Genomic DNA, 24972 nt, shown 5'->3' on the forward strand with positions numbered 1-24972 from the left:
TGAACCCAACAGACTCGCATTCCCTGGAGAGTGAGGCAGCCTGGCTCTGGGACAGAGAAGGTAGAGGAGGCTGTGACCTGTTCTGCAATGTCTGTTCCCTCCCTGACGTCAGCAGCACATGTGGCTGGCTGGCTGGCGACTACTCCCAGCTGAGATGTGATAAGAACAGAACAGAGTGCCATGAAGGAGCACTTGTTCAACATGTGTAAGGCCCCGGCTACGATACGCAGCACCACAGAAAAAGAAAAAATATTGGCTAAGAAAAGTCAGCTTGGCATGGTGGCACACACCCAAAATCCCAGTCCTTGAGAAATGAAGGCAGGAAGATCAGGAGTTCTGAGTCACCCTCACCAGTACAGTGAGTTCAGGGCTAGCCTAGGCTACATGAGACTATGGGAAGGGGCTCTAGATGCTGATAAGAGTCCTATTCTACACCACAGCTGGACTACGCTGTTTGGCCAGGGACCCTTTCCTAAGCTGGATATTGACCAACAGGAGGGGGCCCAGGTGAGACTATTTACCATTAAAAAGAAAATATGCATTACTTTTAAATACATGAAGAATTGTTATATGAAAAATGATTTCCTGCTGTTGACAGCCTCGGTGGGCAGAAGTGGGAACTCATTGTGTTTTCTTTCTTTTCTTTTCTTTTCTTTTCTTTTCTTTTCTTTTCTTTCTTTATTTATTTTGGTTTATTGAGAGCTTTAGAACCTGCCCTAGAACTTGATCTATAGACCAGGCTGGCCTCCAACTCACAGAGATCCAATTGTCTCTGCCTCCTGAGTGCTGGTATTAAAGGTGTGGTCACCACACCTGGCTTCTTTATGTTTTCTACTTCAGCACTAACTGGTTCTCAAATCAACGAATTTCTCTCTTCGCTCCCCATCACCTCCCCATCTTCTTTCTCCTTTCCTGGCTCCTTCTGATGGAAACTCTATCTCCCACTTATCTACTCATTTCTGAAGTGCTGAGAGCAGAGCCAGGGTGGAGCACATGCTAGGCACACCCCCACCACTGAGCTGTGTCCAGCCTCATCTACTCTGCTTTGAAGAACTAGCCTCTGCCTGTCTTCTCAGATCTCCCTCCCCACCTCCCCTCCCCCCACAGGCCTCTAGACAAGTGCTAATCCAGCTGTTCACATCCTAGGGTGCATTCCAGGGCAGACAACACACACAGAAAAGACAGTGCTCTTGGGGGACGCCTCCCTCTGCTGCCAGCAGCTGGCTGGGTCAAGGCCAACTCTTCTCTTTCTCACACATGGGCCTAGCGTGTGAGTCAGTGCTTGCTGTATGTTGTGTCATCATGTCTGTGAGGTAAAGACCCTTATAGAGGACTTTAGGCTAGGTTCTGTAACTGTCATCAAAGACTCACACCAGGGTACCAAGCACTAGCCAGCCTAGCTACAGGATAGCATCTTATCTCTCCTACCTATTGTTTGGGGTAAGGAAGGGTGACTGAACTATGGAACACATAGAATTCTTGGCAGCCCTTGCAGTCTCTGTATGTAGCCACTGATCCCTCTACTAGTGTCACTGAACTCTTCTCTTCCCTCCCAAGATCCTACACTCACTGGGGTTAGAAGTGGCAGGGAATGGGGCAGGGAACACTAGAAAGGCCAGTCTTGTGACTCAAAGGGAATTCGGGTGGCAAGGGTGGATGGGCAGGACAAGGGGATGAAACTTGACTGTCTAAGGTCCCAAGTTCTACCATTCTGTACTGTAGAAGTGTTCTTTACACAAAGCATTCCTAGAAGTGGTCTACAGTTTGTGATGTCCTGGTGGCAGAAGTACGCAGGACTCAGCCTAGCTGGCGTCTCTCTCTTTTGCTCACTTCTCCAAGTTTCAAAGAGCACAGGATTTAGATAGGAGCCCTAGGTTCTGGTCCCTGCTCCTGCCTAGACTAAGCCACTTCAACCTGCCAGAGCTCAGTTCCTATACCTAGCAGGAAACCCACCAAGCCAGGTGAGAAGAGAGAGAAAAGCTTCCCGGGGAGCACCTGTGAAGGGTAAGGGTGTGAAGAACCAGAGCCTGCAGGTTGCCACGGACCAAACACCCTGCTTACCTGGTCGAAGTGGATAGCCTTCTCGCTTTTCCACTGTGTATCCCTGAGGAATGTTGTAGAATTCTGGGAGTCCCCCAAATTGCTTCCATACAGTGTAGTAGTTGAGGAAGGTCCTCATGGCATTATCAATATCCCCAATAAGGCTCTGTGGAAAAGAAGTGGTCACTAGGTCAGCAGACTCAAGCACCGAGTCCATGGGTAAAACATCACAATCAATCTCAAGAGAAAGACAAAGCAAGCCTTGGAAGCCAAAAGCGCTGTTGACCAGTACTGAGGTTGATCACTGACTCTGTGCAGCCCTGAGCCACAAAGTGAATGTCTCGGGGCCTCATCCGTAAAACAAAAAACTCAACACCTATTCATTCCTCGTTGAAGACCTGAGACTGAGTCTGCAACTCTGGTGAGCTGGTTCAAATTTCTAAGCCCGGGGAAAGGCTGACTGTGCTAAGACTCACGAGGCTCCCACACCTCCTACAGACAGCCGTCCATTAATTGCCTTTAGAACCTTTCCAAGTTCCTTTATGCAGATCTAAGAAAAGGAATATGTTGTTTTCTTACACAGCCCTTGAACATGCTGCTCTGCACTTCCCTTATTCATTCAATAATGTCTCTTGGTTTTCTTCCATATATACAGAGTACCTACCCTCCTGTTTATGCAGCTGCACAGGAGTCGGTCACCAAGGCTGAAGTTTAACCCGTACTACAACTAGACATTTGGCTTGGTTCCAGTCTTTTGCCATTTGCTAAAACAATGCCCCAATGAATACTGCCTATGCATCACTTCAAGTATATGAAAATGTATCTGTAAGACAAATCTCCAGAAACAGGATTTGTGGGTCAGAGGATATGTATAAGTAAGTCTATTTAAAGAATCCTTTAATTCTTTTCTTTTCAAGACAGGGACTTGCCATATGACTCTGACTGTCCTGGAACTTGCTATGTAGAATAGGCTAATATCAAAGTCATAGAGATCCATTTACTTTTGCCTCCTAAGTGCTGGAATTAAAGGTATGTGCCACCATGGCCAGGTCACTTACTTATATTTTAAAATTCTACTTAAGAACTTAAAAAAATTAATTATTACTCCTACTGGTTTACTGTAGTGCAACAGCAATCTTTATTTCTTTATGTTTCCTTGACTCTTTACATGTCTGTGTACATGTGTGTGTGTGTTCCTGTGCCTGTGTGTGTATATGTATGCGGAAGCCAATAGACAGCTTCAAGTGTTGATCCTTAGAAGATGTCCCTTGTTTTTTGTGACGGGTCCCTCACTGGCCTGAAGCTCTTACCAAGTAGGTTAAGTTTAGTAAGTTCCAGGTCAGACAGGGCTATATAGTGAGACTCTCTCAAACAATAAAAGAACACAACAACAGAAACACAGTACCCAAACTCAACTTCCTCAACAGTGTTGTGGGATATTTTATCACACTGTGTAAAGATGTGTCACTATGATTGGCTTAATAAAAAGCTGAATGGCAGGAAAGGTTAGGCATGACTTCTGGGCAAAGAGAGGATCTCAGGGGGATGAAGCTGGGTGTGTAGGAGATGCCAGCAAGACACTGAGGAAGTCAGACATACATTATGAAGGACAGGTAATAAGCCACATGGCAGGATGTAGATTAATTGAAATGGATTAATTTAAGATATAAGAGTTAGCCAGGGCCAGGCTTTGGTGGCACACGCCTTTAATCCCATCACTTGGGAGGCAGAGGCAGGTGGATCTCTCTGAGTTTGAGGCCAGCCTGGTCTACAGAGTGAGTTCCAGGACAGCCTCCAAAACAATACAGAGAAACCCTGTCTCGAAAAACCAAAAAAAAAAAAAAAAAAAAAAAAAAAAAGAGTTAGCCAGACAAGTCCAAGCTATGGCTAAGCATTCATAATTAATAAGAAGTCTCCATGCCATTATTTGGGAGATGGCAGGCCAAAAGTCCAACTATACAACACTGTTTCCTGAAAGCAGGCTTTGTGTTTATAACACAAAGGTAGGCTGTCTATTCTCACAGCCTCTTGAGAATCTTTCAACACTTGGGAGGCAGAGGCAGGGGAAATCAGAAGTTCAAGGTCATCCCCCATTACATAGTGAATTTAAGGTCAGCCTGGGATACATGAGGTCCTGTCACAAAACAAAAGCAAACTGAAGGCATCACATCATTTAGATTACAAACTATTTTGGTACATGAAATATTGTGGTCCGGATAGGGGAGGGTAGATGGGCTCTAAGACCTCTTTTCACCATAACACTATCAGAGTGGATGGGGGAAAATCAGGACAGTGGGCAGAGCAGGCACTGTGTCAAGGAAGAAAGAAATGCCCAGTGAGAAAACAGCTCTCACCAGTGGCTGTACCTACCTGGCCTGGAGCAACACTGCACATTGCTACAGGTGGCACCACACCCACAGCCACCCGGGAGCTCAGCTCCTTAATGCTCCCTTAGAAACCTTGGCCAGGTAGATTCACGAATCTGTCTAACTCACGTTAGTTCTTTCTCCCACACACTGCCCCAGAGTACTCAAACAACTGAAGTTCCTTATTTGATATATTAGAATAAGCTTGCTTACATCAGCACACCACAGACAAATGATTACTCTCTTCGACAAGTCCTACCTGAAGACCAGGCCAGTAGGCCTCCAAGGACTGGAAGACTGGCATGGACACAGTGCCCTTGTACATCTGCACCCAGAGGTACCAGTCATCGAAGTGGGTGTAATTCCGAATGGCTTTGTTGTACTCTGCATCATGGGAGATCAGAAAATGGACACAGGTGATTGAGAAGACAGACAAACCGTGACAACAGAAGTGTGCCCTTATACTTTGAAATATTGCATGATGGCCTAGCTTAGAAATAGACTAGGATACATCAAGGTAAGCACACTAGAAAGAAACATAGGTTCAAACCTCAATGCTCAAACTGTTTTCCACGTGATAGCCATGACCTGGGCAAACTCTGCCCTCTTCAGCTTCAGGTTTATTATATGTTAAATCAGGGAAGTAATGTTATATACCTTGTGGGATTATTCAGTCATTTACTCACTCATCAAGTAAGTACCTAACTAGGTATTCAGTTATCAACAAGACAAAGCCTCCCCACCTGGAACTGACATGCCTACGGAAGTTGAGCTGACATTTCTCCCCTAGGATGTGCGTCCAAGAGGACTTCAGCTCTGCATTCACCACAGAGTCCCCAACACCAGCATAGCGCAGAATAAATATACATAACAAATATTATCTGGATGAACAAAGAACCAAATGCAGACACAAATTCATAAGTTATGTCAAAAAATGTAATAAGAATGAGACAACACATTCTCAGAGCTTGGTCCAGTGGTTTGTATGTCAATGTTATCCAATAAACACATGCTGAATAAATCAAAAGTGGCTGTAATTACTATTACTGTGAGCTCGACAAGCCTGCATGGAAACTATTACTAGTGTCCAGTGATCTGAAAGGCTAGTTTTTACTAACCCGATAAATGTGACCTACTGCGTATTAAGGACTGGGAGAAACCAGAAAATGAGTAAGGCACAGAACACATGCTGAAGACTCAGTGTGCTCTGAGGAGGAAGAGCACACTGCTTTCTAGGCAGGACATGTAACTAGGCTCTAAGGGAGGACGGAAGATGGACACATGAAGACAGGAAATAAAGACACACCAGGAGAAGCAAACACCATGTGAAGTGGCCAAGAGGTAAGGAATCCAGACCACAGTTAGAGAAAGCAGTGTCTCAGGTAGCTCCTACGGGATGTTGTGTATAGGCAGCTCCTAGGGGATGCTGAGTAGCTGTTTCCTCCAAGATTAAAACCTTCCACATTGGGAGGAAGCCCATAAAGACACAATGATAGAAAACAGGTGAGGCAACAGGACGTTCTAAGGGGAGGTGAAGCAATGGAGAAACTCAGAAAGTTCAGGTGGTCCCTGAAATCAACCAGATGCACTGGGTCCCTCGCTCACCAAGAATATATAAGCTGCAAGGGCTGCTTGGAGATTTTCTCTGACAAGCCGAGTTGCCTGGAAGAGGCTGAGACTGGTGCCAAGCCACTTGGAAGAAACAGAGGCTGCCTAATAGAAGCTGAGATCAGCCAAGCTACCTGGAGAGACCCAGACCACGCAAGCTGCCTGGAAGAGACTCTCCAACCTGTTGAGCAGCTTGCAAGTTATGTGGTATGCTCCAGGTTTCCATGTCACCCATGCTGATTCATCCGGTGATGCAGCTGTCTCTGGGTCATTTCTGCTCCTGTAAGCACCTCTCTCTCACTCATTTCTGTAAGTAACCCTGGTAAAACCCTCTGGTTCACAGAACTGGATCTTGGTGGTGTCTGTACTTAAGTCATTGGTTCCCTATCTGGGGTGAAGAGATGTTTATTCATGTCTCCCCAGGAAATGGTGTCACAAAACAAAAGTAAAGGTGGGAAGATAAAGAGTTTAAGGTTCTCCTTGGCTACAGAGAATTTCAGACAAGCCTTAGGTTACATAAGACCCTGTTCAAAACCAAAAAACAAAAACAAAAACAACAAAACCTAAAACAAATAAGGCAGAAAAAGAAAGTTTGAAGAGGTACATCAGCAGCCTCCAGTGGCTCTGAATGAGGAATGGACTGATTCTATAAGCACTTGGCAGTAACGTGACATGTACAATAAAGCACAATCAACAGGAGAGCCGTAGAAAACGCCCCCTTCCCCTGCCCCCTTTACCTAGAAACATAGCCATGAGCTTCTTATCCTGAAGAAGAATGGCTCCTTTCACCAGGTACTCAAAGTAGGAGTCCACACCAGCCCCGATGCCTGCATCCTGGGCCACCCATTTGCCAGTGAGCACATCGATGTGATTGCCAACCTAAAAGAGAAACACAAGGCCAAAGAATGCTCTACCTAGCGCTCTGACTGCCCAGTGAGATACAGGCATCCAGCAGATTGCAAAGCTGGAGGGGAAGTGACACTTTATCCTTTGGAGCCTAGCAGGATTTTTTCATCATAACCTCCAACCAGGGAAACAAAGCCACCGGATTTGTCTTTGCTGCTTGAGTCTGGTGTTTAGTTTGAGCATTCCTTGTGCCTAGACAGTGCCATTTTGAAACTGGAATGCTTATTCTATGCCACTATATATTGTATATATGTAACTTTCATTTTATAACAGCTTACAGTTCCGAGACTTCAGAAGTGTTGGAATCTTCAAAGACTATGGGGAACTTTAAAGTTAGACCTTAGATTGTGAGCAAAGTATGGAACTTGAGGGGAGAGTGGTGGAAGGCTGTGTGTCGAGTTGACAAAGAGTGGATTGCGATACTGCACAGCCACCTGGGAAGGGAGTGTCCATGAAGGATTGTCTAGGCTGCCTTGGCCTGTGAGGATGTCTGTGGGGTGTTATCTAGATCACTGTTAACTGAGATAGAAGACTTGCCTTTTGTAGGTGGGACCTCTGTCTAAGAGGATCCTAGTCTGTATAAGAGAACAGTAAGCAAGCTGAGCACAATAAACATGCACCCATTAATTCATTGAACTCTACCCTTGTCTGGGATGCAATATTTAAAAATATTTCAAAGCCACTTCCAAGTTCCTACTGCACTCAATTCCACACAATGATAAATCATAACCTAGAATTCTGTGCCCTCTCACACATTTTTATCAGAGTATTTTGTCCCAGAAACAGAAAGGCAATCATGGGACACTATTCTTTTATGTATTGCAAAGTGTGGCTTGACAACATTTAATAAAATCTTCTGATAAGTTGGGGAAAAAAAGACACAAAGGCTATGGAGAAGGCCATGACCTGGGCCACAGTCATCCTTCCTACACATCTCTACTGTGGAGAGACAGCTCATGTACATTTGATAGGACTGACTTAGCACACTAGACAAAAAGGAAAAGAGGATGATTTGAAGTATCCACTCTTTGCATAGGGTGAGTGTAAGGAGAGGTGAGAACTTGCTTCTGGAATCTGTCTCAGACTCAAGGCACGAGTTTGTGACTCCAGCGTCTAAAAATCCAACACAGCTGGGCATGAAGCATAGCAGGAGGGTATCTGCTTAGCATTTGCAAGGCCCTGGGTTCAAGCCCCAGTGTCAAAAAGTCAAAAGCAAATCAGCTCACACATACACACATACACACACACACACACACACACACACACACACACACACACACACACACGCAGAGTTCCCAGCCACAGTACACATCTCACTATAGCTAACAGATTTTTATTTTTTTTTAAATTGAATATTACGGTTTTTATTCTATACAAGTCTGTCTATCTGTGTGCGTGTCACACATGAATGCTGACAGGCCAGGGTGCACAGGAATGGTTCAAGAGAGGGGTACAGATAGGGCACCAATCAAGCCCACAACAATTCCAAGGCTGGAGCAGAACCTGCCTACATTGGACTACAGATGTTACCATGGGCTTCTAGACATATAATACCTGAAGGGATTTTACTAAGTTCTCAGACAAGTTTCACTCTCTAAGCTGACTTCACACCAAACTTTACATAAAATCACTTTCAAAAACACAAGGAGCTGTAGTATCTCAGCATAGTGTGCCTTGTTTTGTGGTTTTTGTGAGATAGGGTTTCTATGTGTAACTGTCCTGGAACTTACTCTGTACACTAAGCTGGCCTCGAACTCATAGAAATCTGCTGTGGGAATTTGACCATTTGGTCTAATGACCAATGGCATGGAGGGGGTGGGCCCGATGGGCGTGACTTTCTCTGAGGGTGACCCCCCATAAGAAGTGAGGGAGGGGGGTCGAGTGGGCCTCTTGGACGTGGAAAGCTTCCTGACGACACAGCTCAGTGACCTGGTCCAAAGCTTTCCCCACCCTCCCCTAGTGGACAAAGAGGCAGCGGTAGCACTTCATTCTGAACTGGTGAGTGTGTTATTTTCATTTCATCCCTTAATAAGTAAGTCTTCATCCTAGGCTTCCAGCAGCGCTGTTTCTAATACACTAACGTCACTGCCGGGATACCTGAGAACTGGAGGCCGAACGAAGCAGAGCCACGACTTGAATCTAGTGCTGAACTGAAAACCCGGTGTTACTGTCCTGACTGCTCTGGATCAATGACTGTTAGTGTCACTGGCTTATCTCTTTTGGAATTTGGATTAGCTTTGAGGGTTAGCTGATCCAGAATATGTTAAATATCCATTTATTAATAGGAACTGAAGGGAAAATGATGATCTGGGGTCAAACATGTTTGGGAAATATTAAACAAAGCGAAAGAGATTCCTTTACCATTGCATTAAATAACTTTTATTCTGTTCAAGTTCTTTGTGACTCTAAAAATTAAAACAAAAAAACCAAAAAACAAAAAACCAAGAACAAAAAACCTGGTACCATATGCAAGAACTCCCTAGTTTAACTGTTTTGGAATTGTTTTTTCATAATACAGCCACTCAGCATCTCTCAGTGCTGGTGTTCTAGAGAACACAGCTTTGCAATGCCAATAGTCATCAGAGGCCAGGTGAACTGGAAATCCCTGGCCAGTGAGTCGGGGTGTGAAGTGTATGACTCCTGCCTAGAAGAAAGAAAGGCTCAAAGTATAACATAGCCCTGTTCCAAGGATGAGCAATCTGGCTCTCTTGCCTCCTGTGTTGGCCAGTTTTATGTCAACTTGACACAGCTGGAGTCATTTTGGAAGAGAGAACCTCAATGAGAAAATGCCCCCACTTTGGGCATCTTGACTGAAGACTGATACAGAAGGGCCCAGCTCACTTGTGGCCAGCATAACCCCAGGGCTGGTGGTCCTGGGTGCTCTAAGAAAGCCCGCTGAGCAAGCCATGGGGAGTAAGTCAGTCAGCAGTACTCCTCCATGGCCCCCACATCAGTTCCTGCATCCAGGTTCCTGCATCCAGGTTCCTGCCTCAAATTCCTGCCCTGACTTCCAGGGATGATGGGCTACAAGATGTAATAAACGCTTTCCTCCACCGCTGCTTCTGGTCATGGTGTTTTCCACAGCAAAAGAAACCTCTGTGGCAAAATGTAAACGGTTCAGTCTACTTTTGGTACCCTGGGCCACTCCTACAACCACTGTTAAGATTCCCTTCACTGAAGTTTAACTCATTCCTTAGACCTCTGGGTCTCATAAGTGGGGTACAGAGGGGGCAACACAGAAGCCTTAGCTTACACAAGAAAGGCAACAGCTGACTTACCAGTCCAATATCTGACCGGCTCTCCCAGAGGCGCATCAGGGCCACTCTGGCCACATCCTCAAACACAGGGTCACCGGTGAGACTGCTCAGGGTGGCAAATTCCACAATGAAGGTCCCAATCCCTGCTGTACAGGTGACAGGGGTCTCTCCTGGGTTCACACCATGAAGCAGGTTCACAGTTCCATAGGGCATGCCCGTGGGGGTCTGAAATGCTAAACCATCAGAAACTTATGATTCCAGGCCGAAGGAGAATGAGATGGGTGGGTTGATGATAGACCCCAAGCTTCAGGCTCCAATCAGCACTTCTTTCTTTTTTCCTAGGTAGTCACTTGTGTCAGAGTCAGAGAAAGATGTATGTCTCACTGCAGGACCCTTCGCCCTGGACCTCTAACCGCCCAACCCAGATGCTGAAAAACACTGTCCTACACAACCTTTGGCTCCCACTGTGCTGAGGCGACCTGGAGAGAGCTGAGCTCCCAGCTGCCCCACTCCACACCTCATGCACAACTTTTTATCTATTTTACTACTTTGTCTTCACACTGTCCTCCATAGCCAGTCAGATAACGGAGTGTGAAGTAGGCAAGGCTTACACTTTAGGCAGTAGTGCGGCCCCACTGGGTGTTACTCATAGACTCTCACCAAATGAAACAGATCAGTAGAGGGGTCAGTTTTAGATCCCTGATTTAAATAAAAAGTTCAGGGACAAAATTCTTCTTCTTATTATTATTATTTTGGTTTTTCGATACAGGGTTTCTCTGTGTAACAACAATCCTGGCTGTCCTGGAACTTGATTGGTAGAACAGGCTGGCCTCAAACTCACTAAGATCCACCTGGCTCTGCCTCCCAAGTGCTGGGATTAAAGACGTTCGTCACCACCACCTGACTGACTAAATTATATTAAAATAAAATCTAAAAATAGGATACAAACCAAACCACTGATACAATACAACCCCCTACTTACAGGTAGGGAAAAATCATGCCTGTAAGAAATGACTCAGCTAAAGGTCACATAGGAGAGTCACACAGAGGGAGTGGAAATGACTGCCCTGACCCCACCCATTCAAATCCAGCCCAGTGCTCTGCCCATCTTACCCCGTGCCTTCTGAGTTCAGGGAAGAACTCGACAATGAGCCTAAGATAGAGATTTCCTTTCCAGCCCCAAGGCAAGAGACAGCAGAGCAGTCTGCACGTCACCAAATTGTGAACTGAGCTGTCAAAAATTCTAAGCCCTTCAAGGTCCAGACACTTTGTCTGCAGGGGGAATGAAATCTGCTCTCTGACACACAGCAGGTCAGGAGAAAGAGTCACAAGCAAGAAGGACTCCGTAGTATTTTAGGGCCAGGCAGGAAGTTAAAGGAAGGGTGGGGGAATCCTCTTTCTTGACCTACAGAGAAGATACACCAGTGCTGGCTTTATAATTTCTCAATATGAACTTTAGAATGTGTGTATTACTCAGTGAAAATAATTTTTAAATGAGAACAAAACAGAAGGAGCAATAAGGCAGTTTTCTCCAGGGATGAATCACACAGGACATGATGCTTGTGAGGAGACACGTGGCTGTGAGCCCTAGGCTATGAGACCTGAGCCCAGCTCATCCTCTTTGCCTGGTCCTCCCCAGGGCTGAAAGACAAGTAAGTGAGATGGCCAAGGAGGCAGCAGAAGGCACGCAACGGCAGTCCTGTGTTTGGGTGTGGACAGCCCTAGACTTCTACCACACCCAGTAGGGAACACAGTGTCCAGCTGACGCTGCCGAGCCAGTGTTGGTGACCCCACTGGATAAAAACACGGAGGCCTGGCTCATAGTTCTGAACATGGCTTAACCCCCAAAACCAATTCCTGCCATCTGAAGTTTGCTAAGATTCTCCTGTCTAACCTCAGCTTAGCCTTCCAGAAGATACATCTAGCAGGTACAAATGATAGTTGACAGAAAAACTGAGCCACGGAGAGGAGAGTGACATGGTCAAGATGCTGGGTGGCAGAGGAAAACCTAGAACCTGGAGCCCCAATGCTCAGACCACAGCTGTCCCTGGGGCCCTCTTACTCTGGTAGCATGTGGCCTGGGAGGGGCAAGAGGGCTCACTTAAAATAAATGCAAGGACCATGAAACCTGTGAGACTCGCTTTTGGCCTATACCAGCAAACAGTAGTAGCATCAGCTTAGCTACCCCCAGCAAGCCCTTAAAATACTTAGGACTCTCCTGACATCAATAGTGATAACTCTCCTGATTTCTATAGTGGATGGCTTCTATAGGGGCAGAAATACAGATTGGAAATTAAAAAACAAAAAAAAAAAAAACAAAAACCAAAACCAAAAATCAGGGGACTATCTCAGTACTGCTATCCTATCTCCAGCAAGAGAAGTGGGATTAGAGTCATATGTGTGGCACACACCTGTTAACTCAGTACTTGGAAGCAGAGGCAGGACTATCAAAAGTTCAAGGTGAGCCTTGGCTACATAGTAAGTTACAGGCCAGCAAGAACTGCAGATTGAAAGCCTATCTCAAAGGAAGAGAAGAGAGGAGGAGAGGGAAAAGAGAACCACCTGAGCTTTGCGTCATTGCCATCTTCCAGGGCCCCCATTCCATCCCACTCTCCTACCCCTCATCTTGGGTCCATCTCCGCCTAACTCTTACCTGGGAGGAGTTTTCGGGCTGCTTCCTCAGCCATCCTGAGGAGAGGTCCAGAACAAGGCCATCCAGCTTCTACCTCCACACCAGCCTTCTTTGACAGCAGATGAGCAGAAAGGAGTCCTCCTACCACTAGAGATGGCACAAAGCACAAGTGTCAGGGTCCTACCAGTTTTTCTCTTGTGTAAACTAGAACTAGCCACTCTGGAGAGCCTCACTAGGAAAGAGCTAGGAAAAGAGTCATCTCTACCCATGCAAAGTGACACACACCTATAATCCCAGTGCCTGGGAAGTAGAGGCAGAGTTTGTTGCCATCCTGGACTACATAGTAAGATCCTGCCTTGAAAAACAAACAATTCTGTGGGCTTTCATAGTACCAAAAGGTGCTATACAAGCCAGAGAAAATAGATTTACCCAGAAGAGGACCCTGAATGCTACAATTCTGACCTGTCCACCAAGATCAGTCTATAGGTTTAATAGTGGAGTAACCAGCCACTTTCTGATTAGATCTGAGGTTTGCTTAAAGGAAAGAATTTATGTCTGGTAATGTAAACTTGATCAAAAGCCCATGGTTGGGGAGGTCAAAGGCTCCTAGTGGGGAACCTACTACTGTTGGGTTGATGAACAGACATGTCAAACTGCCTTCTAAATATTTATTTATTATGCAGCATAGATTAGTGCTGCAAAAAGGGGCTTTTCTGAAAGCTGTCAGTACGATAATGTTCCACTCATTTTAACTAGTCAAAGTTCTGAGAGTAAGTGACTACTGTGCTCAGCCCTCAACAGAATATCTATATTAAACTCCCTCCTTGAGGCCAGGCCACATCTCAGGAGAGGGAGTGGAATGAAAACAGAGGCAGAGGATGGAGAGGAGCGCTGTGAATATGGCACGGTCAATGCACTCATGAGCTCACAGCAGCTATGGTTACCTATACAAGACCAGGCTAGTAAGCATCCCAGCATGGATGGGACAGGCGCTCATGAGCCTCCATCCCTAGCAGATGAACCACTGGTGACTGGAGGCTGCTAGGGGTCTGGCCACTGGCAGGTTGCCCGTGCTCCAGTGGGTGGCCACACTCATGTGCAGGCAGCATTGACTAGGTATGAGGGTTGGAAAAGGAGGTACTGGGGAGTGGTTCTGGAGCCAGTGAGAAGAGGGATTTCAGTTGGATATGACCAAGGTACATTATATACATCTATGAAATTATCAAATAATAAAATTTTTTTTGGTTTTTAACGAGACAGGGTTTCTCTGTATTGTTTTGGAGGCTGTCGGTCCAGCCTGGCCTCGAACTCACAGAGATCCGCCTGCCTCTGCCTCCCGAGTGCTGGGATTAAAGGCATGAGCCACCACCGCCCGGCTATCAAATAATAAATTTTATAAAGGCCATCAAAATAGTTCAGTGAGTTAAGGTATGTGCTGCCATGTATGACGATGTGAGTTCCATCCTCAGGACCCAATAGTGGAAAGAGAATATTAATTCCCCCAAGTTGTTCTCTGATAACACACATGCTATGTCATTGTGCATTCACCCACACCCATATAATAAATAAATAAACTTTAAAAAATAAAATATTCTAAAACAGTGGTTCTTAACCTTCCTAATGCTGCAACCCTTATATAGTTCTTCATGATGTGGTGACCCCAACCATAAAATTACTTTTGCTGTTACTTTATAACTATAATTTTGCTACTGTTATGAGCTGTACATGAATATTTGATATGCGGGATAGCTCACATGTGACACCCCCCACCGCCCCCCAGGGGTTGCAACCTATAGACTGAGAACCACTGTTCTAGAGCTGGAGAGATGGTTCAGAGGTTAAGGGGGTGGCTGCTCTTCCAAAGGTCCTGAGTTCAATTCCCAGGAACCACATTGTGGCTCACAACCACCTGTACTCATCTGGCCTGCAGAGACACATGCAGACAGAATACTGTATACATAATAAATAAATAAATCTTTTTTTTTTAAAGAAAGAGATGAGAACCACTGTTCTAAAATAAAGATCACTCCTTAATCCCACCAATTTTTTCCTTTAGTGGGTCATAAAAACAATAGCCACTCTGAAGTCCCTAGTACACACCAAGATTCAGGCAATGCATCCCCCTCTGCAGATACAAATTTTAAGGTTCTGAGAAGCAAGTGGCTTGCCCTGGGTCTCCTATGTGATGGGTGGTAGGACATCTATCCGACTCTAAAGCTCAGCTCACTTCAGTGTGTCCCTCTTCTGTCACTTGCTGCACGTCAGGGGTGAGAAGACAGGTGTCATTACCTCTGTCTTACTTTTTGTTTTGATTTGTCACATGATATTCAGGACGTATAAAAAGACAGAGATTCTGTGACTGGAATAAGGCTGACCAGATACCAGGACGTGCCCTCTAACAAAAAATAACCTGAGAGCCTGAGCTTTGGTTTTCCCTTTCTCCTGGCTAAGAGGGACTGAGACAAAAACAGGACTGGGCCACACAAGTCCTCTGATAAAAGGTCTCTGCATGAAGTGGGCCCTCCAAGAATTACATATTCTATATAAGAATGAACTGAGAATGAATCTTGCATACATCCATGAGTGGATATTAGGAAAATTACAGGCCTCAAACATTGGAACCAAGTAAAAGTAAGGGAGTTATGTGAGAGCCAAAGCTGTGTTTTAAGTTTTAATTAAGAGATCCATGCCTTAGAGATCCATGAAACAAAATTGTCACTGATCTGCAAGCTCCTTGCCCAAGGACAGCATTACTTCCTGAAATGCTGGGAGCTATTGTTAATGTGAGACAATAAGCCACTTGTTTTTTGCTCCCCTAAACAAGTTCATTTGACTCAATTGCACTTGATCACATGTAGGTGGGAGGTACAAATGCAGGAAATATGTCAGCATGTATGCTTGCCCCTGTCTGGATAGAGGTGGAGGGACACAGGCAGGAAATATGTCAGCATGTATGCTTGCCCCTGATTGAACTTGATGGGAAGTATGGTAGTGGTCTTATGGGTTTGTCTTTATAAACCTCTGCAAAATGTGACTCAAGTTGTCATTTTCTGGGACCCCTGGAATGGTCCTGGCCAGAGTTCATCACCCTGGCCAGTATTTAATTAAAGCTTGCTTCAAATTTGGCTCAAAAAAACGTACAAACTTTCTCAATTCTCAGGTTTAAGAGTTAGAAAAGAAAATCCCCCAAAGAGGTAGTGACTATCCACAAATTTTACAGTCTGAATCCATATGAACACAATGGTATAGAAAACCTCAAATGTTAGCATAAAAGTGGGCATTGTAGGAGTCTGGAAAGTTTGGGGTTTTGTAGTAGTAAAGATCAAAACTCCAGCATAAAGAGGGGCTTTGTAGGTAGTACCTTGAGTCGCATGGCAGAAATCAACAAAATGTATCTGGAAAAAAAGTTATTTCATCCAGGCCTCTAAGAAGCCAATTGGTGAAGTCTAGGAAGTGAGCCTATAGTAAATAATACGAATAAGATTTTTAATCACAAAAAGCATGTGGAAACAAAGCTTATGAACAAGAGAGAAGGGTGCACCGCCACTTCAGATGCTAGCATTCTCACTCAGAGTGGAAAATGGCTATGAGGAATATACTTAAAGACATGAAAAAGAGAGGGTATAGAAAGACATAGCAAAAAATTAGTGAAAAAAGATTGATCAGTCATATTTACAAAAATACCAAACAGAACTTTTATAGTTTAAGCTTGCACATGTATTTAACACCTGTCTTCTAAAGATAAAAATATAATAATTATAAGTGAAAATCGCATGATTTACCAGTTCATAAACTATACCTGATGAAAGACCTAGCAGACTTGCAGACAGCCAAAGTTATCCAAAGTGCAACATGAAGACACAAAATGCTCCTTAGATACAACAGCAAGTTAGGGGTCAAAGTGAGAATTCTAGTTGAAACCAAAATAAATAAATAAAATAGACCCAAGAATCCCAAGCAAGATAAAAAGAGCCAGGCATTGGTGGTGCACACCTTTAATCCCAGCACTTGGGAGGCAGAGGCAGGCGGATCTCTGTGAGTTCCAGACCAGCCTGGTCTAAAAAAGCGAGTTCCAGGACAGCCTCCAAAGCCACAGAGAAACCCTATCTTGAGAAAAAAAGAAAAAAAAAAGGTATAATGAAAATAAAAAACAAAAGCAGATTTATCTACAAAGAAATGACCATGAGATTGATGGATTTTTTTCTTAACAAAATGAAAGCAGGAAATAGTGGAAAATTTCTTTATAGACTAAGTAAGAGAAAATAATCATTAACAGTCAGTGGCCATACATGCAGAAAAAAATATTTCCCAAAGCCTGAAGGAAGTGAGACAAAGACATTTTTGTGTAAACAAAGCCTGAGAAAGTTTGCCAAGAACATATCCACACAAAGGAAAATTCTAAAGTTCTTTAGAGAAAAGATGGATTGCACATAATAAGGCCTGAGTCACTAAAGCTAAGACTGTCAGAAAGGTGATAACAGACTGGGGAGATGGCGAAGTTTGTAAGGAGCTAACCCTGTAGTATAAGGACCTGAATTCCATCCTTAACACTCACCTAAAACAGTGAGATGATGGTGCACACCTGTAATCACACACTGTAATCCCAGTGCTGAGGAGGCAGACAGGAGGATCACTGGAGCTAACGGGCCTGCCAGCCTTGCCTGGTCAGCAAGCCCCAGGTCCCAGTGAGAGACCCTGTCTCCCAACACAGAATAGCTCCTGATAAATAATACCAGGATCTGACCTCTGGCTATACACATGCATGCACATTTGCACGAACACACACACACACACACACACAGGTATTAAATACATGTGCAAACTTAAACTATAAAGAACTAAAATACATGTGTCAGAATATTCTGTGTCTATCATTTAGGAAGAGAATAGAGATTTTTCACTACTTTTAAACTTTGATAAGTTATTTGTTCTATTTGCTGAGAAACTATTTTAGAAGATACCATGCACAACTTTAACATTAATAAGAGGAAAATGGGAACTGGGTGTGATGGCTCATGTCTGTGATGTCGGCAAGAGAATGGCTTTGACTTTAAGGCCAGTTTGTACTATGTAGTAAATTGTAATATGGCCTTTGGCAATAGGGTGAGACCATGTCTCAAAAAAAAAAAAAAAGAAACCCCAAAACACCCAACCTATCAGGGTATGGAGGTGCACGCCTTTAAACCCAGCACTAGGGAGGCAGAGGCAGGCGGATATTCAAGTTCAGAGTCAGCCTGGTCTATGCAGTCAGTTTCTGGCCAGCCAGAGTTACACTGTGAAGCTAAATCTCAAAAAGCAAAACATAATAAAAGAAAATAAACCAAACCATTTCCATCATCCACAAAGTTCTACCAGATAACAATAACCTCCACGAAAGCAGTTAACGCCTTTCTTGTTCCAACACCAAATAAATGTTATTTACCCTGGGAAGGGGGCAGCTCTGTCTGTCACTAGTCTGGCCCAGTGCCCTGGAAAGCTGACTTTTGAAGACCTCATTTACCATTCTGGTTGTCAGAGACAATTCCAATCTCCTCTCATAGAGGCCCTAGAAGGTGGCCCTCACCTCGGATGTTGGTTTCGAACACAGAGGCATTCACGTCGATATCAAAGTCCACGTTGTCCTGGAGAACCTCCACCACTCTTTGGAATTCAGAGGTATTCCCCAAAATCTGGAATGAAAGAGAACCCTGACCACACAGCTCCCTTGGCTTCCTTGAAGAGGTTACTGTGTGCCAGGTGGTGGTGGCACACGCTTTAATCCCAGCACTCGGGAGGCAGAGGCAGGTGGATCTCTGTGAGTTCGAGACCAGCCTGGTCTACAAGAACTAGTTCCAGGACAACCTCCAAAACAATTCAGAGAAACCCTGTCTCGAAAAAAAAAACAACAACAACAACAACAACAACAACAAAAAAACAAAGCAAAGCAAAACAAAACAAAATTCAGAAAGGGAAAGAAAGGAAAAAAATATACTGAGCCAGCTGCTCAACTATGCCACCAGAGACTCGGGCTCTTTGTAGCTTCCTCCTCCCATCATTAGGCTTTTATTCCCATGCTTTGTACTCCATGGTGAAACATGGCTGCCACCCCTCCAGAAAAGCAGGGCCAGAGTAAAAACCATCAGAAAGGCAATAGGCTGACCTATGGCTTATGAAGATTGAGAACACAGCAGTTAAGAAGGCGAAGATAAAAGGTGAAAGGAGACTCCTACTGACGTCATTGTCTGTCTGGATCAGGTCTAAGGCCAGCCTTGATCTAGACTTTTAGTTATCTGAGTCAGTAAGTTTGTCTTCCTGCCTAAGTCAGTTGAATTGAGCCTCTGTTTGCAACCCAAAGACTTTCTGACTACCCCAACACTCAGGCTTCTCTAGGAAGGGGACTAGCCTACCTTCTAGCCTATGTTTCTCACTGTTCACCTACTGTAGTCTACCTTCATCTATAGAAAACTGTGTCTATTCTCCTCCAATTTCCTACTGTTTCCTCCATCAGAAGTCACATTCTCATAGTCTTCCAATTACAAATCCAACTCCTTATTGGTGACTGTCACCTGCTCTACAATGCCTCTCATTTTTTCTTCTTCCCTTAAGGACTCCTAAGAACTCCATCCATACTACTGTTAGGGTCTCTATTTCTTTCTACATTAAAACAAAACAAAAAGACCTTTGCAATGGCAGAGGCCTCATTCATCCTTGTATTTCCCCAGAGTGCCAGACGCAGTTCAGGAAGCAAGTTACTTGACAAATGCTTGTTGGATGAAGACACAAATCTTTCTTCACATGGCAGTCGGTGATCTCAAAGCAGACATTTCATCACTTCCTGTCTTCTACTGAGGAAATGCCAGTGGCTCTTCTACACTCTCAAATGAAAGATCATACACACCGAAGAGAAGAACCTGCAGTCTCCAGACCCCACATCCCACCACTGCACGTGTTCCTCTCCCCTCCCCACTCTGGGCGACACTGGCCTCCCTTCCATTCAATGCTTCAGTCTCTCCTGCCACAAAGCCTTTGCACTAGCTGGCCTGGGACGTCCCTCTTCAGCACTTTCAGTCACCACCAGCTTCTTCAAGTTTCAACTCCAGTTTCACGTCGCTGCCTCAGAGAGCTTCTCCCAGTCTCCTCAGTCTAGGTCAGATCATTTTGTTTTTCTTTTGGGGTTTTTGTTTTGTTTTATTTTTGAGACAGGGTTTCTTCTGTATAGCTCTGGCTGTCCTGGAACTCACTCCATAAACTAGGCTGGCCTTGAACTCAGATATAGCCTGCCTCTGCCTCTTCCTTCCAAGTGCTGGAACTAAAGGGTGCACTACCATGCCCAGCCTTTAGGGTCTTTCCGATACAAAGCTCTACTGGCCTGAGTGTGTAAATTATCATCTTTTATGGCTATCCTTTGATTCTGTGTGTGTTTCTGGTGCTAACATCTCAAACTCCAGGCAAGCAGAGGTCATTTCTGTTTAAACTCACCATTTTGACTCCACAGTTTAGACCATGCTTGGAGCATAGTTTTCCTCAATAACTATTTGATGAATAGATAAGAACATACAAATTAACAGTAAACAAAAATTGTAAGTCAAACCATATATATGTAGTGTTCACAGTCACATAAATATTATAGATGTATAAAGATGAGGAGTGGCCAGGCATGATGGTAAATCTTCATCATCTCAGCACTTGGGAGGTGCAGACAAGAGGATTGCCAAGTTTGAGGTCTGCCTGGCTAAACAACAAAACCCTATATGTGGTGCACAGAACAGAAGACAATCAAGGACTGGAGTCACATAAAATTAAGTTTAAGACTGAGTTCTGTTTTTTACCTTTCTAAGTATCACATTTTCTAGGTATAGAAAATAATACCATGAGAATTATTGGAAGGATTAAATGGGATAATGCATGTGTTATAATTTGAGTAAGAAGTAATCATGACAAACTGTATGGTAGCCTAGGTTGAGAGGGTATGGAAACCTTATTAGGTGGGCTTAGCTGGAGGAAGTAAGTAACTGGGGGAGAGTTCTGGGGGAGGTGCCTTGTCCCTGGCCCCTCCTGTCTCCCCATCTCTGTTTCCTATCCACCATGAGATGAAGCACGTCTGCTACATTATTGCCCAAGCACATGGGGCTAGGCAACCGTGTACTGACACCTCTGAAACCGTGAGCCTAAGTAAACCCTCCTCCTTTTAAACTGTTCTCTTGTGCGGTCAGAGCAATGGCAAACACCGACCTGTAAAGGCCATACACAGGACAGAGTAACTAGTGCTGTTATTGTCATTGCACATGGCTGATGTCAAAGTCTTTGTGTCCCTAACTGAGCTGTGCAGGTCTATCACAGGTCCTCTATAAATATTTGCTCAATGACTGAACCTGCGTAAGTTGGTTTTCTCTTGGAACTTGGCATTCTCTCCTATGAAGTTGGGTAACCAGAGCCTGGTGGCTCAGAATCATGAGATAAAGACCTAGGGGAGGAATTTACTTTTTACCCACAGACAAGCTACCAAAAGAGGAAGGATGTTGGTTGGGCAATGATAGAGAGGGAAAGAAATAGGATAGAATACTTACCAGCAAGGTGTCCAGGGCATCAATTAGCGTCAGAGAGAAGCTGTAAAAACACAAAGTCCCAACTGCTTCATAAGAACATCAAACACCAGATTCATAACTTCCCAGATCAGATTCACCCAAATCTCAAATGAGGCCAGTGATGTCCCTATCTATCCCATGTATAGTTACAACAGGGAAACCAGAGGGAACAATCAGAGCCCTGTGACTACCTGATGTAACTCAACTGTAATTAACATTTACCTATGTTTCCTGGCCTTCTTCCTTACCACGAGGGGGGGGGCAGTACAAAATCTCAACATATTAAAAGTTAGAGAATGCTCAAGGCTCTGCTACTTAACATCAAAAAGCTAGAAATTACTGATTGCTCACAAGCTGAAGAGTGACGAACAAACTATGATACAAACAAATACAAATCTATGACATTATTAAGACATAGTTACTGGAGTTCTGCATGTATACTAATGAGAAGATCATGCTGTTCAATGAAAAACACCATGTATGAAGTAAGCTACATAGCATATTTTCATCTGCACTTCAAAAAAAGAAAACCCATATTAGGGGCTAGACAGATGGTTCAGGGGTTAAGAGCATTTATTGCTCTTGTAGAGAACCTGAGTTTGATTCCCACAGCAACATGGGGGCTCACAACTGCTGGCATCTGAAGTTCCAGGGACTCTAGTCAGGAGCCTCCACAGGCTCCTGCAAACATATGGTGCCACTAAATTCATGCAAAACAAACACACATACCATTAATAAGACTGAAAGAGCCATACTGACAGAAAGCAGATGTGCTGCTGTTAGAGCCAGTAATATTAGAGAAATAATTTATAAGGTGCACTTGGGAATTTTTTAGAGTAAAGAAGTATTCTAGGGTTGTAGAGAAAGCTCAGAGGTTAAGAGCACCAACTGCTCTTCCAGAGACCCTGGGTTCAATTCCCAGCGTTCACATGGCAGCTCACAACTGTCTGAAACTCCACTTACAGGATCTGGCTCTCTCACACAGACACACATACAGGCAAATCACCAATGCACATAAAATTTTCAAAAAAATTCTATATGCTAGTGGCTATCATACATTTAAAATAGGTTATTTTTATATGGAGTTTATAATAAGCTCCTTTTTTTTTTTTACAAAGTTAAGCTTTCATAAGTTGACTTTTCTACAAAGATACACAGTAGCCAGGTGTGGTATATGCCTGCAGTCCCAGTACTGGTGAGGCAGATTCAGGACTGAGAGTTTAAAGCCAGGCTGTGCTACAGAGCAAGATCCTGTCTCAATAAACAAACAATGCATGTATGCACGCCTGTGTAACAGTATAAGCTGAGAATACTCGAGAGTGGCCTACAGGACAGGTTGCAGTGCTGGTGTTCTAAGGAATGAGAGTCTGTCCTGTTTCAATAGCCACTTGTCTGTATTTACTTTTTGCCTGACTAAAAATAAAAAATGGCACAAGTTCTTAGCTTACTTGTCTAGTCCTTGGCATCAGAAAGCATGCTATCATTTATAAATATTTGTTAAACAAGAGTAAGAACCCACAAGTGATGGTGAACACCTGTGACCCCAGCATTTGGGAGGTGGAGGCAGAAGCACCAGGAGTTCGAGATCATTCTCAGCTATGCAGTGAGTTTGGGGTCATCCTGGACTATGCGGGACACAGACACACACACCCCTCTGGATTACAGCCCTAATTCCCAGGAGTGGTAAGAGAATTAAGTGGGGTGACACTAAAAAAAACATGTGGCACAGTGTTCAGTTTCTGCTAATGCAAGGATTCTTCACTCAACTGGGTTTTTATTCTAGAGAAAATGAAAAACATGACAAAAGAATTACTAAAAGAAACGAATCAGGTGACTTGTATGCATGGTGATAGGAGGAGCTGAGTCTGAGGTGATTAAAAAACAGCTGTGACATGAAGCTGGAAATATTTTTCAGTCATACAGAGAACACCAACTACAAAGGACCTTACGTTTGGGGAGAGTGACATCCCCTCCTGGACCTGGGTGTCCACCTATAAAAATGAAGGAGTTGAGTTTTCTGACTCTTGGGAGTTCTTTCAAAATATTCTGTGACTCCAGAAATGTCCCTAAGTCTTCGTATGTGGTGCCTGTTCCTGCTGCCCAGAGGTTAGCCTGCCAGATTAGTCCATGACTTTTTTGTGCTGTGAAAACTGTGTACTCTGACAGTGCTGGTTTGGATTGAGGGGAAGGGGTTGCATCAGCCCAGGCCGGAAACTTTCCAGAATCAGTGAGACCTTGAAGCCACCAGCCCTCCTAGGACCCCAGCCAACCCCCTTGGCCCTCAAGCTCGCTCTACCTGCCCCAGGTGTCGTGCCCGTCACAGGTGAGAGGTCTCAGTTCATCGTAGGGAAAGGCATTTTCCAGGTAACTGTCGTAGGCGTGGTAGAACATGGCCTTGACTCGCTCCCTGGTGCGAGGGATGAGAAATAAGGTAGGGGGCCAGAACCCAAAACCAGGCGGGAGAAAGGACCAGACACAGGACGGAGAGTGGGAGCCACCATGTGGTTTCTGCCGAGTGCCCAGCAGCGGGACCCGAGCACGTGAGGGTGGGGTCCTGGGGCGGAGGGAAGGGAAGGGGCCCGGTGGGCGCTTGCCATTCCCCAGCCGTGGAGAGCAGGAGCCTGGCCCCCTTCACCTGTAGTGGGCGGGGTCGGGCGCGGTGCCGTCGGGGCCTGGCGCACCATGGTGCAGGGGCAGGAACAAGCACACGAGGCCGAGCGGGATGAGCAGCCGGAAAGGCATAGAGCTCGTGTCCTGTCAGTGCCGCCGCAGCAGCTGCAGCCACCGCCACCCGCTCATCCTCCGAGCCGCTGCTGGTTCTTCCGGGGATACGCACCACGGCGCCTGCGCGTAGGGCAATAAGCCACTCACTTCCTGACTACAAGACCCAGGATGCAATGGGCAGTGGAACCCAGGCAAAAGAGCATTTTGGGAGATCTACTCTACAGAGAGGAGTTCAACGTGTCTTAAGGACAGTGGCTGCTGTGGCTGCTGTTAGTGATGTTTTTCTCAGTCCCAGTTAACGTTTGTTGAGCCCTTACTGCGTAGTAAAGCGTCAGGGAGCACTTTACAGATGCTGTCTAGTTTATTTTTGTTTTTTTTTAAATACCTTTTTTAAGAAGGGACCAGCAGGAACTCAAAATTTAAGATGTCTATAAAAAGATTGATGAAAATTGCTCAGCTTTGACCATTATTAGATACAGGGTTTCCCAAACCACTTCCCCAATTGTGTAAGTAAACTCTAGAATTTTTTTCCCAAAGTCATCATTCTTAAGGTTTGCAGCAATCCCTTTTGTTCTAGGAATTCATAAATGTATGACATTCTTTCACTTCCGGATGCCTTGACATCATGGCCCCTTCAGTCTCTAAACCCAGAACTTTGCCAGTCCCAGTACCCTGGGCCATCTCGGTGGCTCTAGCCCTTCAGTGTCCCGAGTGAAAATGAAAACCCTGGCACTATTGCTTTGAGAACATCTGGGCCACTTTTTCTGCTTCTTTTCTTGCTAGATCCTAGAATTTGTCAGCACGTTAGTCTCAGCAACACCCATCTTGGACAGTGGGGTGAGCTATAGAGACAACCCTCCTACTTGTATATTTTT

General features: G+C 44.7%; 1 protein-coding gene across 1 annotated transcript in view; it reads right to left on the reverse strand.

Moving 5' to 3' along the window:
* The window catches only part of Edem2 (ER degradation enhancing alpha-mannosidase like protein 2), a 28103-nt gene extending 3896 nt beyond the window's left edge, over positions 1-24207 (reverse strand). Inside the window, exons 1-9 of the mRNA XM_040732805.1 lie at positions 24009-24207; positions 23670-23780; positions 21356-21395; positions 18373-18478; positions 12831-12956; positions 10199-10410; positions 6752-6893; positions 4666-4790; positions 2062-2206 (exon numbers count right to left, since the gene is read on the reverse strand). Coding sequence (XP_040588739.1) covers positions 2062-2206; positions 4666-4790; positions 6752-6893; positions 10199-10410; positions 12831-12956; positions 18373-18478; positions 21356-21395; positions 23670-23780; positions 24009-24115 — 1114 coding nt within the window. The 5' untranslated portion in view covers positions 24116-24207. The remainder of the gene's footprint in view (positions 1-2061; positions 2207-4665; positions 4791-6751; positions 6894-10198; positions 10411-12830; positions 12957-18372; positions 18479-21355; positions 21396-23669; positions 23781-24008) is intronic.
* Positions 24208-24972: the final 765 nt, after the last annotated feature.

The sequence above is a fragment of the Mesocricetus auratus genome, unplaced genomic scaffold (genome assembly GCF_017639785.1).
Source record: "Mesocricetus auratus isolate SY011 unplaced genomic scaffold, BCM_Maur_2.0 Super-Scaffold_100028, whole genome shotgun sequence".
NCBI lineage: Eukaryota > Metazoa > Chordata > Mammalia > Rodentia > Cricetidae > Mesocricetus > Mesocricetus auratus.